Here is a 17450-nt window from a genome sequence, read left to right on the forward strand (position 1 = left end):
GATTGATACATCATTATTAACTAAAATTCATACTTTCTTGAGATTTCTTCAGTTTTAACCTAATGTCCTTTTTCTGTTCCAGGATTCTACCCAGGATATCATATTACATTGGTTGTCATGGGTCTTTAGGTTCCTCTTGGCTATGACAACTCAGACTTTCCTTGTTTTTGATGACCTTGACAATTTTGAGAAGTGCTTGTCAGGTATTTTGTAGCATATCTTTCTGTTGGAAATAATCTAATGTTTTTCTCATAACTAAACTGGAATTATGGGTTTTTTGGAGAAAGATCACAGATATAAAGTGCCATTTACCTTTATCATATCATATCAGGATATGTATTATCAACATGATTTATCATTGTTGACAATAATATTGACTTCAGTCATCTGGCGGAGGTAGAATTTGTAACTTTTCTTCGCAGTAATTTTACTCTTTTTTCTCCTTCTTTGCACATTGTACTCTTTGGTTGGAAGTCACTATGAATAGCCCAAGGAATGGGGAATTCTATTCTACCTCCTTGAGAGAATGATATCTACAAACATTATTTGGAATTCTTCTGTATGGAAGAGTCTCTGTCTCTTTTTCCCCATTTATTTTTTCAATCATTTATTTGTATCAATGTGTACTCATGTATTTTTTTTTACCAGTTTTATTGATACTTTGATTGATTATGGTGGGGATTGAACCCAGGTCCTTGCATGTCAGGCCAACATTCCATTATTGAAGCTATATCCTCACCTGGGATTCATGTATATTTACTTCCATACTTTTTTTTTTTTTTTACTTTTTGTGTAGTAATTTTATTTAAAAATTTTTTTCCTTAAGATTATTGATACATTTTAGGTGTACAATATGATGACATTCATCATGGGGAATTCGTACCTTTACATGATATATCTTGGTTCTTATTTTTTCCCCATTCCCCTGCCCTCCCTTCAACTCTTCCATCCCTCCTTCCCTATTTACAAAAACTTTGTTTCCATTTTTTCCTTTTCTCATAGTTTTTTCTTTCCCTTATTTCCTTTTCCCTACTTCTCCCACTTCCTCCTCCCCTTTAGACCTTTTCTTCCTATTTCACATTACTGTACATTTTGATTCTTATTTACATTTTCAATTTCTCACCCATACTTTTGTTTTATTCCAATACTTCTTTTGTTGCTGGCAATTTTATTCTGACAAGTTAAAACAGACGCAGAGAAGTTCTGCAGTGAAGAAAGCTGTTTGATTTTATTTAATCCGGTGTTAATCAAACTTATGTGATCATGAAACCCTATTTCTATAAGCACTACTTTGGGAGCTACTTTGCTACACATTTCTAAGACAGTAGTTATGAATAAACCAATATTCAGCACGATGTTTATAAGTGCACAAGCTCTCTTGTGAACTAATACTAGTAAGCACATAGAGCTCTAATTATGTCCCGGGTACCATGTTAGTGTTTTATTCATAGCAATCCTTTGAGTTAAGTTACTCTTATGGTCTTACATAAGTCTAACTTCACAATGCTAATATCCCAGAGAGCTGGCATTTAACTTGTGCAGTCTGGCTCCAGAATCTATGCTTCCTGATGATGTTCAGTCTGTTTATCTAGACCAGATAAGCTCAGGAAAACTCAAGATATATTATACAGTTGAATTTACCCTGTTTTCTGTCTATCCATTCCCCTTACCAAAACTGAGAATCCAATTGGTTTTACATTACTTCAGTTCTTACTCTCTTCCGTATTAATCTTTTTGCCTTCTGAATTGTCACCCTGTTTCTTAACACTCCCAACCTTGCAAGATGGAGCTAAGATTCCTTATAATACCTAACAAGTCTATAAGTGATCTTGCCCATCTATACTATTCCATTGTCATCTCTTGCCTTCTCACATTGCCTCTCCCTCTCCTCCCATCCCAGCCTCCACTGCCATGTACATCTACGTTTGTCTTTCAGCTCCTACTTGACTTCCTTCACTTTCTTCAGCAGACTTTTGCTTATGCCGTTGCTTCTACCTGAAAGTGCCTCACTCCCCCAATCCCATATATTTCTGGCTAACTTTTGTACGTCTTTTAAATTACCAGGTTCTGTAGTTTCTTTAGCAGGCTCTATGACCCTCAGATCTCAGATATTCAAGTAGTTTTTCTGTGTCTACCATCCTTCACCCAGAAGGCACCCTGTGCATTCATACCATAATATGTGAGTTCTCTGTATCACCACTGTAGATTCTGCATTCTCAGTGAAGGTGGTGGTTGTCTTTCACCACTGTGTCTCTGACCACATAGTGCCTTGCCCATAGTAGATGGTCCATACATGTTTAATTTAGGAATGAGTTACATGAACAAAAAAGAAGGCACTTTTCTATAAAATATTCCTACCCTTTACCTAGTAATTCCACTTTTAGAAATTTATATAAAGGAAAGAATCAGAAACAAGAAGTTTATGTTCACGATTATAGTCAGAAACCTAAAAGAATCTAAATGAACAGTAATAAAGGTTGTTAATATAACAAAAGCTGTTAATATAACATAGTGTTTTGAAAAGACAATATTCACAGGTGTGAAATGTATAATTTTTGAAGAAATACAATGGAATAGGACAATTCATACAATATAATTTTACATGAAGAAAACAAAATATAAAAATATGCAATTATACTTTAATAAAACGCCTGTATTTATGTATGTCTTGATTATAAACATGCATATAAAAAAGAAGAAAAACATTAATTGGTTTTCTCTTTAGTGAAGGAATTTATGAATATTTATTATTTTATTCTTTATATATTCTGTTTTCTAAATTATCTAGAATATGTCATTTTTATAATTAGAGAATTACTAAAATATTTTCCAGCATATAGTTGAAGTACAGTTATTTTGTTTTATTTTTTATTGTGGGAAAGAAAATAATTTTAGTTCTATAGTTTCATAAGATTTTTTTAACAAGTTATATGCTTATTACGTGGTTTATAAATACTAACTTGCATTCTTTGTTATAAAAATGTAGTAAGGCTATAATGCTTATTTAAAGGATTTTAATACAACTGTGATTTTTTAAAAAATAAATATTTTGCCTTTCATGACCTTATTTATAAAACTTGAAATCCTTTGAGTCGTTATCACAGATTCCAATTTTTAGGTAAACTGATTTGAAGCAATAATAATTTCATTTAGAGAAGTTACCGGTTTGGGTAAAATGTAAATGTCTTCCTATTTAAATAGTGTAAATGGAATGGAGAGGGCCACTCATTTTCCTGTTAAATAACATTTTAAGGTTTTGAGTTTATTTGGTAAGTCTGTTGGATAGGAACCATTACTTTTAGTTAGCTTATTTTGGTGCTAGTATACTTTGAATTTTTATTTTACTAATAGCATGATCATGTTGTTTTCTTGGGCATTTCTTTTTGAGAATTAGAGCCATATTCAACTCCACAGACAGGACCTGAACAAAAATAAGTCTCTCTAAACTGTAGCCAGGTGAGCCTTCAAATTTATCCAATTCAAACTCTGGCAAGTGTTCATCTTCTTCTTTTGTCTGAGGATTTCTGGAGCCACAGAACTCATGATTTCACTGAAGTAAGCCATATTTTAGTTAAATGTTTCTACTCCTTGAAATATTTCTTTCTTTATAATTAAATGGTCATCTACTCCTTATGACTTTACTGCCTTGTCCTAGTTTTGTGCTTGGCACGTCTTCCATGTATATGTTGGTCAGTGAGTGAACAAGGGGAAGAATGGATATCACTTAAGATTAGAGTTCTTTAATCTAAAAAATCATCTATCTTGAAAGTAGCCACTTGGTTCTTCATCTCAGACCACTCCCTCCCCATTGTCAGAAAATCCTGTTTCTGTTTCTGATATCTATGGAAATCACTTCTTTGACCATCCAAGATTTCTACAGAAATTTCTTCTCTGAATGTCTGACTGTAGTTTTTCTAAGGAGTACCTTTAGAAAAACCCTGACCACTTTTTCATCCTGATATAGGTATAGGGCCAGGGGATAGAGAAGATGTGTCCAGCCACTGGGGTCACTTTTATTATTTTTAGGATTTTAAAGGAAGTGGTATGTGTTACACTGCCAATTAGAAGTAGTGCTGTACGTATGTACTAGCTTCCTCACCTTTGCTCATTCTCTTATGGTCTCTCTGTGGCTTATGACATGTGGACTGATACAGCTTATGTGAACTTTTGGCAACCTGTCCCAAGTTATTTGTGTGTCTGTCTTATCCTCCCCACCTTCACCAAAAAAGTCATGTGTTTCTTAGTGACAAAAATGCTATTTTATTCAGTTTTTGTGACATGTGTTTAATAGATACCCAATAAATACTTGTTGAATCAGTATCTTTTCACTGTTTGAAACATCAGATACTATGTCATTTACTCCTCTTCTACCCATAAAGTCCTGAATCAAACATCCTTTCCCTACCTCAATTTTTAATCACATTCTTTGTTTTTTTCTGGGTTACATCTCTTCTTTAGTTATGGAGCAAAGAAATTTCATCAGTTCCCTTTTTTGGGAGACAGTGTGTTACTGTGTTGCCAGGTGCCCTCAACCATGGGATCTTCCTACTTCAGGTTCCTGAAAGCTGGGATTACAAGCCTGTGCCACCATGCCTGGCTTAATACAGGTCTTAACACACTCTGTTCTCAGTTTTTCTTTGTAAAAGTTTCCTCATTTATAAAATGAGGGTAATAATACATGTTTCATATAACTAATAAAATAACATGTAAACACTTCTAAATTACATAACTATTTCCTCTACTCTTTCTGTTCTGAATACTTGCTTCTGATGTCTCATTTCTTTTCTATGTTATTTTTTCTTTTAACCATTTTCTCTATGTATTATACCTACCGTTAAAGTTGTTAAGTCAAAATTCTTGCCTTAGTCGGATGGATATTTATTTAGGAAAACAGTGACAAATCACTTAAAATTACACTTTACACCTGAGGAGCTTTTTAGCAAAACTAATTCCTTAAAGGATTAGTTAGCAATATCTTGTTAGAATGTCATTCTAAAAGTCTTTCTGTTTTGAATGGTCTTCATATTAAAGTTATCAGTAGGTTTTATGCTGCATTAAAGTTGTGTATCTCAGTCTTAAAATTATGTACAGTATATATTATGAGCCACCCACTGATGTCTATTGTAACTTTAATGTTATGTCTGAGAGTTACTATCATTTTATCAATTTTAAAGTTGCTTTCATGAGTGAGTGAATATGGGAACATTTGGAACCATAATTCAATAGCAATTTGGTTCTTTATATAGTAGGATAAATAATAAAATTTTTTCTTACCAATACTGGTGATTGACCTAGTGCTTTCACACTGAGCTACATCCACAGCTCTTTTTATGTTTTGTTTTGAGACAGGCTCTCACTAAATTGCTAAGTTGCCCAGGCTAGGCTTGAACTTGTGATTCTTCTGCCTCAGCCCCCCAGTATGTTGGGATAACAGGTAACAAGCATGCACCACCGTACCTGGCTGGATTTTTAATATCTGTGAAAATTCTATTTCATGGAAATGATTTATAGAATGTAGAATTTTGAATATAAGCTTTTTATTATCTGGTCCCTTCACAATTTGCGGTGGAAAGAGCAGGTGACAGAAGTCTTATAAAAGGAAGTGATATTTAAGCTGACATCTGAAAGATGTATAAGATCTGTCCAAGTACAGTGTGTATAAGGTTTTTAGGAGTGGAATGTAAACTGTATTGCTGGAATTAAAGTTTTATTGATAATAAGGTACTCAAATAAGGAGAACCAAATACATCCTGGATCTAAGAACCTATTTATAGGAAGAAAAGGGCATTGAAAACAAGCCAGTAAGTGGAGTAGGTTTGGGGAATATTTTATGAAATTTTTAAAGTATCTTTTATTTTTCAAAATATATTTGTATATATTTAATGAAGCAAGTTTTATATATTTCACACAGCTCTATGTTTTTCTACAGATTAATTCTTTTCTGTTCATTCATTGCTTAGGGCATTATGCTTCAGCATTACTTACAGTAGAAATCTATTCTATTATTGAGAATCTCTTAGATGTAGACCAAATGAGGTATGTGCCATGAAAAGTGAAGGAAAAGGTGCTGGGAGAGGCTATAGGGAAGAATGCTCTCTGCGGTGGGGGATCAGGTGAGGGAAGGCTTGCTAGGATAAATGATATCTAAATTGGTACCTGAAAAGTGATTAAGATTTATTTAGATCAAGTAAGAATAAAAATGTTGAAGCAGAGCATAGAGAATATATTCCAGATAAAGAAATGTACTAATGTATTTAACTATGTGTATTAAAAACAGCTATGTGGGGCTGGGGATTTGGCCCAGTGGCGCCCATGCCTGCCTCACAAGCGCAAGGTCCTGAGTGTGATGCCGGTGCGAAAAACCCCACAAATCCCCTCCTCCCAAAAATCCAGCTATGTGAGCTGGACATGGTGACGCACACCTACAATCCCAATACGTAAGAGGCTGAGTCAGGTTGGCCTCAAGTTTGAGGCCAGCCTAGGCTATAGTGAGTTCAAGGCCAGCCTGAACTACATAGTGAGACTGTGTCTCATAAAAACAAAGTTAAATAATGCAAAAAGCCCCCAGCTATGAATAATCAGAACTATAATAAAGCCTGTCAATTATTGAATTATTATTATTGTGTGTGTTATTATTGTTGTTCAAAGCAAGTTACATGTATTAACATCTTTAGTTTTTATAACAATCACTTATAAGAGTGACCATTATTGTTCTGCTTTTATTGAATGACAATAACTATACTTTATATCTAAGTTTTAGTACTTAGTTATTATTTTAACTTGGCTTCAGTGAATTAGAAATGGCTGGTAGGCATATTTTAGTGAAATGACAAAGTTAGTATGACATTTTAGCCTGGTACTGAAAAGAATAACATATTGTAGTATCATATATATGGGAGTATGACTTACTAATAAAATGACTTATAAATTCCAGTTTACAAGAAGTAGGACAGAAAAGAAGGTCATTACTGGTAAAAAACAAAAAAACAACAAAAAAAAAACCAACCAGTAAGACAAATCCAGATTGTGACACTTCCTGAAAGATAACTTGTCTGGTCTTTTCAAAACAATCAACATGAGATAAGGATGAAATGATAAGGACAGAGAGAGTTTATATTAAACTACATTGAAAGAGGCGTAACAACCAAATGTAATACATTTGAATGGGCTCTCAATTTTTAAAAAACTAAAAAGGATACTCTGAAGACAACTGAAAAATTTTGTATATGAACTAAATACTAGACAATATTATGAAATAGTATCATTAATTTTCTAGGTGTGTATATTGGTTAGGGTTACCCAGAGGAACACAATCAATAGGAAAAGATATACAGTATATATACAATTATACATGGGAATTTATTAGACAAGCTTAGAGAATTAGAGGCAGGATAGTCCACAATGGCTACATGCACATTGGATATCTAGAAGACATAGTAACTGCTTAGTTTAAGAAGCTGCAGCTGCAGAACAAGAGGGCTCAATAAGATTCATTGTTAGTTCTAGACTGAAGGCTTGGAAGCTTGCTACATATTTGAAAGTCTGAAGAAACTGGAGTCTGATGTACACAGGTGATGGTAGTCACAAAAAATGGGATCCACTAAAGCAGAATGGAGCTTTTCCAATGCAGGCTGACTTCCTCTGTTTTCTCTTTCATTCCGTCTGGGCTGCAAGTGTATTGGATGGTGCCACCCCCAGTCATGGCTGGGCTTCCACCCTCACTTTGCTGGGCTACATGCCAAGCATCTCTGCAAACACCCCACCCACACACCCAAAAGTGTATGCTTCTTGAGTCAAGTTGACAATCATGATTAATGATCACAGAGTGATACTGGTATTGTGGTACATAGAGAAGGTCTTTAGCCTAAAAATATACATAATATACTTATGGGTGGAATGTTGTTTAGAAAAGTAATATAAAATATCCAAAATTTAACTTGAATAGGTTATTAATAGGATTCATAAGTAGCAAACATTTAAAAAATGCTTACATTTAATTTACCTTTTCTTTTTCTGCTATTTTCTTTCTAATGTTTATCACTATATGACTTTTGGCATTTTTTCATCTATACTCATTACCAGCCTTGGCTAGAATGTCAGTTCTATGAGGAATGAGATTGTCTGTTATTCACTGCTTGTGTTAGTTATCTATCATTATAACAAAATACCTTGGGTAAGTAACATATACAGAAAAGGTTTATTCTGGCTCACAGTTTTAGAAGGTTTTAAGTAGAGCTAATCCTGTTAGACCTGTGTGGTAGGGGTGCTGGATGGCAATGCTGGGGAAGTGTTTGGCAGAACAAGACTGTTTACCTCATGGCCAGAAAGCAAAAGAAGAAATAGGAAAGAGCCAGGTCCCACAATCCCCTTGGGGACATGCCTCCATTGAAGGACCTTCCACTAGCCACATCTCTCAGAGGTTATACCCCCTCCCAGTAACACCACCCTGGTGCCAAATCTTTAATGCATGAGCCATTGGGGATATTCAGTATCCAAACTATAGCACTACTTAATTCACGGCACTAAGCATAGTACTGTCTGGTACCCAGTGGGCAAAAATCAATATTTGTTCAATGAACTAATAAATAAGGATAATCAATCTCAACCAGCCTTGCCATTTCTATGTAACTCATAATAATTTAAATTTTTTATTAGTTTTGGTATTATTGACAAAGACAATAACAGGTTGTTCCTTATGTTTCAGGGAAGTTGGGAAAAAAGAATTTTGAAGAGTCTAAATAGTATGTGCACTGAACTGAGTATCCCATTGGCACGAAAGGTACTTTTAATATTTTTCTGCTTAGCTATTGTATTGTGAATTTAACTACTGAAAAGTGTCATGCAGTTATATAGCTGTCAGGCACACTATTCCTTTTTTATTATTATATCAGCTTGTTTTAAAATAAAATCTGTAAATGCTAATTGTGTGGCTATATTCTATATAGATTTCCATTTTGTATACTTTAAAGATCTGTAATAAAGTTTTTGGAGAACAAAAATACCGACTCTACATATAGATTATTTAAACATTTGACTGTAAAGATGAGTACACTTTAAAGATTTTAATTACTTTTAGTCCCCCCTTACATTTTAGCTAATTGAGCACAGTAGCCATAATCCTTAAGTTGGAGATGGAGTTCAGGCATACAGTGAGCTTGTCATATGCGATATGGTACCATCCTTTGGTACTGATACAGGGAATGAGAAGAATAATTTGTCATCTGTCTGCCCAAGTGGAATTCTATTAAGGTGCAATACTCAACACTTAACTTTCACTCTGGGCTTTATGGGGGAGAGATGAGAAAGGAAAGGAAAGTCATTTAGAGGATGTTCTAGATGCCACATAGCTGCTTAAAAGTAGGTGAGAACCAGGTCCCTTCACTTAATTCTCCCTACCTGTTGTTTACTCCCTGCTGAACAGATGTAGTACATATACTTTTGGTAATGTCCAAGGTTAAGTCACTGGAGGCACCATAAAGGATGGTGTAAAAAAAAAGAATTTATATGAAAAACTGTGTAAATATGTAGTATTGTATAATATACTGTCTTTCATATAGGAAGATGATGCTACTGACTCAGTCACTCTCTGTTGGCCAGCCCCCCTTGCGATGCATTTCTGAGATTGCTAGATGGGGTAAGAGGTGGAGTATGTGGCTGAGGAGCAGTTTTTCTTCGTGAAATTGACTGGCCAGTCCAGATCATTTGCCTTCTTTTCTTGGACTCAGTACCACCATAGTCTAACTGAGCCATTGAGACTAGATACAATGTAGTAATTAAATAATTAATTTAAGTGTAATTCCAAAAAGTTTGCTATATTTAATGAAATTATTTTCCCCAATGTTACGGCAGCTTATTTAAACTTTTAAATAAGTTATTGATTGACTCTTGTCTTTAAGATACATTGCTAATCTTCAAAAATGAAACCAATTTTAAAATTACCTTTTTTAGAGGCCAGTTGGACAACAGAAGGAACTTCTTAATAAGTGGAATGAAATGGGAACTGATGAACCAGGTATACAAAGAACTTTCTTCACAATGTAGTAGTGAGAAAAGAATTACCTTCTTAACTATGGATCCAAAGTAACATAATGAGCAATTCTTTTGGAAAGACAGCAATTTTCTCTCCAAATTTATTCCCTGTCATCTGTTTTGTTTGCTTATACTTCTACTTTGCAGTTTAAGAGTTCCTTTCATCTTTTTTTGCCACTATTTTGAGAATATTTAAATCATTTAACCTTTTTGTAAAGCAGCATTTAAAAACATTTTTATTAAAAAGTAAGTAAAATTTATTTAGTAGATTCCTGAGACTCTTATCTTTTAATTAAGGTAAACATTTTGTAAGCTTAATTACATTGAGATGTTAAAGATGGGTTAAAAAATGAAAAATAAATTTCAAGGCATTAAAATGTTTTAAGAATTTTTTAGTTCAATTAAAAACTTAAAATCTAGTCAACATTAAAAACTGGATTTTATTTACCAAGTAGATGGTTATAATTTTATAGACAGACATGTACATACCTTCACCACTACTGAAAAAATAATTTGGAGGACTTGGCAAAAAATAAATGCCATAATAGAGGAGCAGTGTCCAGTTGGAATTCAAAAGGAGAGCAGTTTAACACAACTAGAGGACTTCACTAAGAATTCACTGTTTGTATTCTGAGTACTTTAAGAATTTTCACATGGAAGCTTTATATACATTGACATTATTTTGTTAACTCAGTTATGAATAATTGATCATAATTTATAAACAGTGGACTCTTATTTTCTTTTATAATATATAATCTAGGCTGTTACAGAGTGTCTTTATTTTTGTGTTCTTAATATTTAAAATTGACAAATGTTTCAACTAGTCTATTTGCACTGAAACATAGGAAAGAAGCTTCATTTATTAACTGTTATTTTAAAAATCTATCTTATTATAGATTTAAGCCTTTTCAGACCTGTTTATGCACCTAAGGATTTTCTTGAGGTAGGTTCATTTTGATAAATATACATCTACTAATGAAGAAAGAAAGTGAAACAAATAATGATGTAAGACTATCTCCAGGCAGAGAAATCATCATGTAAAAAGCCTCAGATCCCCTGAAGCAGACTAACATCAAATTTTTGTTTAGAAATTGCTCTTATAAAGTATATTGGAAAATGGAAACATTAGAGGCACACAAATCAATTTGGAAGATTTTTTAAATCTAAAAGCATAGTGAGTATAAATTGCGTAGCTTGCTGCTTGGCATATATAGGTGCTCAGTAAATTTTTTTATTCTGTTCCGCATTCTAGGCAAGACATGATGAGGTTCTTGAAGAGGTCCACTAGTAATATTGGTCCATTAGTACTGATGAGTGAGCGTAGTCAAGTTTGTGAGATATAGCAAACATTTGAGTGGAATTCTTGGGCATTGGAACTCATTTTAATTCACCATCCTTGATTTCATTCTTTCTCTTGGACCTTCCATGTAATCCTGCCAGTTTTACCTTTTAAAATGGTACCCAGAATCTGTCTATTCCTTTCATCACCCTACTGCTACATCCAAGCTACCGTGTTCTCTTGTTTGGACTATGTACCACTCTTCTCACTGGCCTTCCTACTTCTACCGTTTTTCACCTAGATTCTATTCTTAGTACAACTTCCAGAAGGAGCCCTTAAATTTAATTCAATACCATCCACTCCTCTGTTACCCAGTGATTTCTTTCTCATTCTTAAAAGCCAAAGACATGACAGTGTTTCAAAATATCTATTTGATCTGAGACTCCAGATCAAACACCTCCCTGAGTTCATTTGTATTACTTTTTCTCTTGATTTGTTCTACTTCGGCTATGTTAGTGTCCTTGCTTTTAGTCATATCTTAAACCACTCTATCACTAACAAGTAGAACAGTGCTTAGCACATACTCAGTAAATCAATTAATATTTATTGGGTGAATGAGTAACAGTGAGTAAGTGTCCCACATTCACATTCATTCTTTCTCTTGTGCTAGGGATTAAACTCAAGGATACCAAACTACATGCCCACTTCTTTTTATTTTGAGCATTGCTTCTTGGCCTTTTGCCTAAGATCAAGTGTATTTTGATGTAGGGCCTTACTGAGTAGCCCAGGCTGGGCTCTAACTTTGAATTCTCCTGCCTCAGACTCTATCTCTTTTCTGAATCTGTTTTCTCTGATAGCAGTTTTATTGGCATAAATCTTTCTTTAGAAATTATTTCAGGCCTTTTAGAGTTGTAAAATAGTTTAATTTTTTAAATTAAAACATTTGAAGAGAAATTAGTTTGGTAAGAAGTTACTTTTATGGTAATGGTTTTATTTACCTTAACTTACTAAAAATTTCTTACAAACTCATTTCCTCTCTAGCACTAATGGGCTGAAATTTCATCTAATTTTTACATGGTGATCATGTTTTCTCTTTTTTTTAAATAGAATTTGGGTTTTGAATATTTTTCTTTTATTTTTTTCTTCACATCTTTTTTATTAGTGTATATTGGTTATACAGTGTAATGGGTTTCATTTTGGCAGATTTGTAGGTGCACATAACATACTTTAATATTCCGCCCCCCCAGTTCCCCTCTTGCCTTGTTCTCCTGCCTAGTTTTCTCCTCAGTGGTTCCTAAAATTCTGTGTACTTGAGGACTGTTGAGACCCTTTTCTTTAATGCAGAAACATTTTCTATAATTATTTCCATAGTTATGATTTATATATAGCTAATATTTTCTCTTTGTTGTTATCTGTGTAGTCACAGTTTCTTCTCTGTTTTCTATTTTCTGTGTTTGTGAGTTTCCTGTGAAGTATGACCCTTTATTTATGTCATTAGGCTAGGTTAAGCTATTCTATATTAATATGCATTTGACCTTGTTGATTCTTTGTTAAATATCCTATTATTAAAAATAAATAGAATTGATTTTTAAATTTCAACATAATTTTTACAATTTTAGAAAAAATGTTCATACTTTTTAAGTGAAATGTCTAGATTAAAGGATATACAAATATCTGAGGTTATTTATATCCAGTTATTTTTGAAAACTTGTATCATGGTCATTTTTGTTAATTTTGTTTCTAAATTTTTTTGTCTGTCTCTCTCTCTTTCTTTCTTCTTTTGGGTTTGGTTTAGAGGTGATACCTTGCAGTATTGCTCCATCATCTTTCCTAAAACCTTGTCAGTTTCTATTTTTTAGTGTTTGAGTTGTGAAGTTTTCCCTGATTAAGTATTACAATCAAGCAATTACTTTTTCTGACTCCTTCCTTGGTGAAATATAATCAAGCAATTTTTATTTTCTTTAATTACCAAAATTTTCATTTCTAACTAAATCTTAACTTTTTAAGAGAATTTTATATGATGGTTCATCAATTAGAATATTAAAAGCAATCTTAAAAGCATATTTATATTTAGCTATTTCAATATAATATTATATTGTTTTAGAATGTAATTCAAGTATATGCATAATCCCAAATTTTAATTTTGTGGTGACATGCCAAAAATATCACTGACAAGTGTAAGCATCTGATAAAGAAACTAACCAATTTTTTTGGGTTTGTTTTTAAAGGTATTAATTAATCTTCGCAACCCAAATTATGAAAATGGTGATTCTCTTAGTTTCAGGACTCATTTGGGTTTAATCCAAGTTCCTCTCAAAGTAAAAGACATCCCTGAATTGGTAAGTACAGACATTTGAAAATAAATTAGCATATTTTAGAAGACACCCATAGAGAAATGTTCATATGACAGGTAGCTAAGGCAATAGAGTAATACTCTCATTAAACAAATTAATAAAATGAAAGTTCTGGGCCAGGGATTTAGCTCATTGGCACCACACCTGCCTCGCAAGCGCAAGGTTCTGAGTTCGATCCCTGGTACCACAAAAAAAATAAATAAAATAAAATAAAAGTTCTTATTTAATGCAAATATGTTTATGAAGAGAATGAGTTGATTTGCTTGTAGGACTAAATCTGAGCTTATATTGATTTGTAAATGCCTTTGCTTATTCTTTATTTTTATAAACAGCATAGATTTGAGACAGCTTGTTGGGAGTCAGGTGCTTGATGTATAGCTATAAATATTAAACCAATTGTGAATTTTATAAAATTATTTTAAAGAGAGCACGTTTTATTTAATTTAACCAGGCTTCATGGAGCTCTGTAACATGGTGAGACACCAGGGGAGATAGGGATGAATTAGAGACTGTCTTTGCTCTGGAGAGCATCACATTGCAGTGAGTTAGTTTTAAAATGAAACAAGAGAGAATTTCCAGATGGTGGAATTAAGATATTATCATTCTTTATTCTTTTGTTAATCACCCCAGAACAGTAAAGAGCACAAAACTGTAAGTATTGCCTGTGGGGAAACTCAGAAGTAATTTATAACATTGACCTTTAAGGTATCATGATAAATGACTTAAATAAGGGGAAGAAGGTCAAACCTAAATGTCTGTAGAAGATGGAGTGCATGAATGAGAAGTATGCTAATAATGTTTAATCTTTTAGCACCAAATCCCTTTTTTGTGCTTTGCCTTATAATAGAGGTGAACCCGATAAACATTTTCCCTTTTGCCAGACTGATATCGGGCTTTATCAATAGAAGTTTCTAAGGGACACTACACAGCTATAGCAGGAGCAAGGGCCTCCTTTTCTTGTTCCTGTGTGTAGAAATGAACAGGTAAGCATGCAGGAAGTCTAGTAACAAACCTTCCCAGCAGTTCTCAGTGGTCCTGCTCTAGCCTGGTTTATTTGGCAGATTTTTTTACCACCCTTCTGGATGTTCCCGCAACAGCCACTTCCTGTCTGTAGAGCTCTGAATCACATCTTTGAGGAGTGCAAGGACCCTTTTCTGAGTTCTTAATTCCTTCTTTTTACTGTCCTTCAGCCTAGAAATCATCATTGCTTTTGGCATTTGCTACTTTTATTTTTCCTGCTTCACATTTCTGCTTTGACATTGACAGATACAAGAAGCAAAACTATTTTCTCCATAGAACCATGAAAAGGCTCAAGAATCAGAGATATCATGTGTCACGAAAGGCCATGGTGATCCAGATGGTTGACAAAAGAGATTTTGTTAAAATATGTATCAGGGGGATGTAGATCATTAGATTAATAGTACCATGTATCATCAGATGAGTTCTCCCTCCACAAGAGAAAAGAGGTGTATTCACTAGAGATACAGAATCAGAAAGGCTTTGAACTTAGAGACCTCATACATACAGCAGGACAGGTAGGAGACACTGGAAATAGAGGAATTAAGTGAAAAAACTATGTTGAATAATGAGACTGATACTGTCATTCCTACCACCAACACTATGCCTTCCCTACCCTTCACTACTGTAGAATGACAGAGAAAAGACTAACAGAGATTTGGAGAATTCTTACAAAAAACACAGCTGACTGACTGACTGGCTCTAAAATTGCCTCATACAGAAGCCCACTACATTCTATGCCCAATCCTTGCAAATAGAGTTTTAAGTTAGTTGTTTCATTGCCTTACTGCTAAATATGAATGACCAACCTGGGACTCTCAAACATTTGAGCCTTGTGATTTGATGGGTAACTTTTTTTTTTTTTTTTGTGCTGGGGATTGTACTGAGGCCCTCACGCTTGTGAGGCAGGTGGCAGCACCACTGAGCTAAATCCCCGGCCCTAGCTCTTGTGATTTGAAAGATAGAGACCAAATCTAGTGCCAATGAATGAATGAATGGGTGAATTAATAAAACAAAAACTAGAAACCAAGAAGATAGAGCTCTTTTGAGAGTGACCATTACTAGGTGTTTCAGGTTTGAATTTATGTTCACACAGGTTATTATAGGCCATAACTTGGTATCAGGTTTACTTAAATGTGTAGAATTAGACAGAACAGAAAACAGCATGTCAGTATACCAGCACACCATTATCAGACGGATCATCACTGAGAATCCTGTTACAATCAACCAAATGCTATTTCCCAGCCCCGCAAGGAATGCACACAATTGGAACAATACAGAATAGAAACCATTTTTATAACACATGTGGGCATAGCTTCCAAGTCATCTCAAGAAATGCTATACAAGGCAGCCATAGTCTGTGTGTACAAATATTTTTTAAAATTTTTATTTCTTTGCAGAGCTGGGGATCAAACCCAGAGCCTTGTGCATGTTGGGAAAGCACCCTACCATTGAGTTATACCTCTAATCCCCAGATTTTTATGGTCCATTCACAGTCTTCTATTTCAGATATAGTTTACTAGACAAGTGATGTATATTTTAGTGAGTATATTGCTTAGTAATATAGCTTGGATTTCTCTTAGCTTTTTTGCAATCAGATATATCTCTAGGGCAGTGGTGCTAGATGAAAGTTAACTCAAGGTCATCTTCACATAGCTGTGTTAACCATTTCTTCCCTCAAAGAAGACTTTAAAGAAACTGTTAATATTCTCAAAGAGATAAAATATTAATCATGAAATAAGAACAGAATTTCATTAAAACAAGCAAAACATTAAAGAATGAAAAAGAGTTCTTTGGATCAGTAATAAGGTATATAAAACAAAATCAACATAAAGATTGAAAACCAAGCTGAGGAAATATATGAACTGTAAGACATAGATCTCCACTCTAAAAAGGCCTGCTAAGTATACAATAATGTGGATAAAAGAAGATCCACACCATGGCGGTTGAAAAAGAGAAGACTGAAAACTTTTTATAGAAGAAAGGTGATTTATACAGTGTTGGGAATCAGCATGCCATCTGACTCAGCAGCAAAATTGGAACCCAGAAGATTTTGGAGTAATGCCTTTAAAAATCTGAATGACTTCAAATGTAGAATTCTATATGTAGCCAACAGTCAATGAAAGGTAATAATATAGTGGACACTTTTAGATGTATGTGATCTAAAGTATTTTCTTTTATGTTGGGAGTTCTTATTAGAAATGCTTCTAATAAAGTAAAAAACAAACAAAACATACAGGACCCAGGAAACAGAATTCTGACCAACGAGAAGGAAAATTTCTAGACTTGATGCTAAAGAGAAGCAGTTACAGGACAAAGACTGCAACAGGAGCACAGTGATCTCAGATTGGAGCAGGAGGTTCTGGAACAGATGCCTGCAGGGAAACCACCAAAAGCATAGATGATCTCACAGGCTTGATCACTTGTGAAATTATATTGGAGAGGATCTTCTCAGAGTAGTTAAAGCATATAGGAGGAGGGAAGTAATTAGAAAAAACTGTAAAAGTGACAAAATGGTTCTAAATATAAACAATATGGTAAGAAAGTATAAAAAGGAAAGCATATTTATAAATACAACATGGCTCACCAGTGAGTAATGCTTGCATAGTTCTAACAATGCAAACTCTTAATCTGGATGTAAGCAAGAATTGATACATAATTATACTGGGATGATAGAGGGAAGGAAAGAGAATGTACATGAGGTAAAATCCTGATTTACCAAATACAACCAATAGGTACTTGGAACTGGTGGATTAAAAATAGCATGCCAG

General features: G+C 34.0%; 1 protein-coding gene across 2 annotated transcripts in view; it reads left to right on the plus strand.

Moving 5' to 3' along the window:
• The window catches only part of Tbc1d19 (TBC1 domain family member 19), a 116346-nt gene that overhangs the window by 34496 nt on the left and 64400 nt on the right, over positions 1 to 17450 (plus strand). For both annotated transcript variants that reach the window (XM_004847179.4, XM_004847181.4), the window contains 4 exons: positions 8705 to 8779; positions 9949 to 10012; positions 10926 to 10972; positions 13537 to 13647. In XM_004847179.4, coding sequence (XP_004847236.1) covers positions 8705 to 8779; positions 9949 to 10012; positions 10926 to 10972; positions 13537 to 13647 — 297 coding nt within the window. The remainder of the gene's footprint in view (positions 1 to 8704; positions 8780 to 9948; positions 10013 to 10925; positions 10973 to 13536; positions 13648 to 17450) is intronic.

This window comes from Heterocephalus glaber, unplaced genomic scaffold (genome assembly GCF_053883595.1).
Source record: "Heterocephalus glaber isolate CG9 unplaced genomic scaffold, H.glaber_assembly_v1.0 deba00001509, whole genome shotgun sequence".
Lineage (NCBI taxonomy): Eukaryota > Metazoa > Chordata > Mammalia > Rodentia > Bathyergidae > Heterocephalus > Heterocephalus glaber.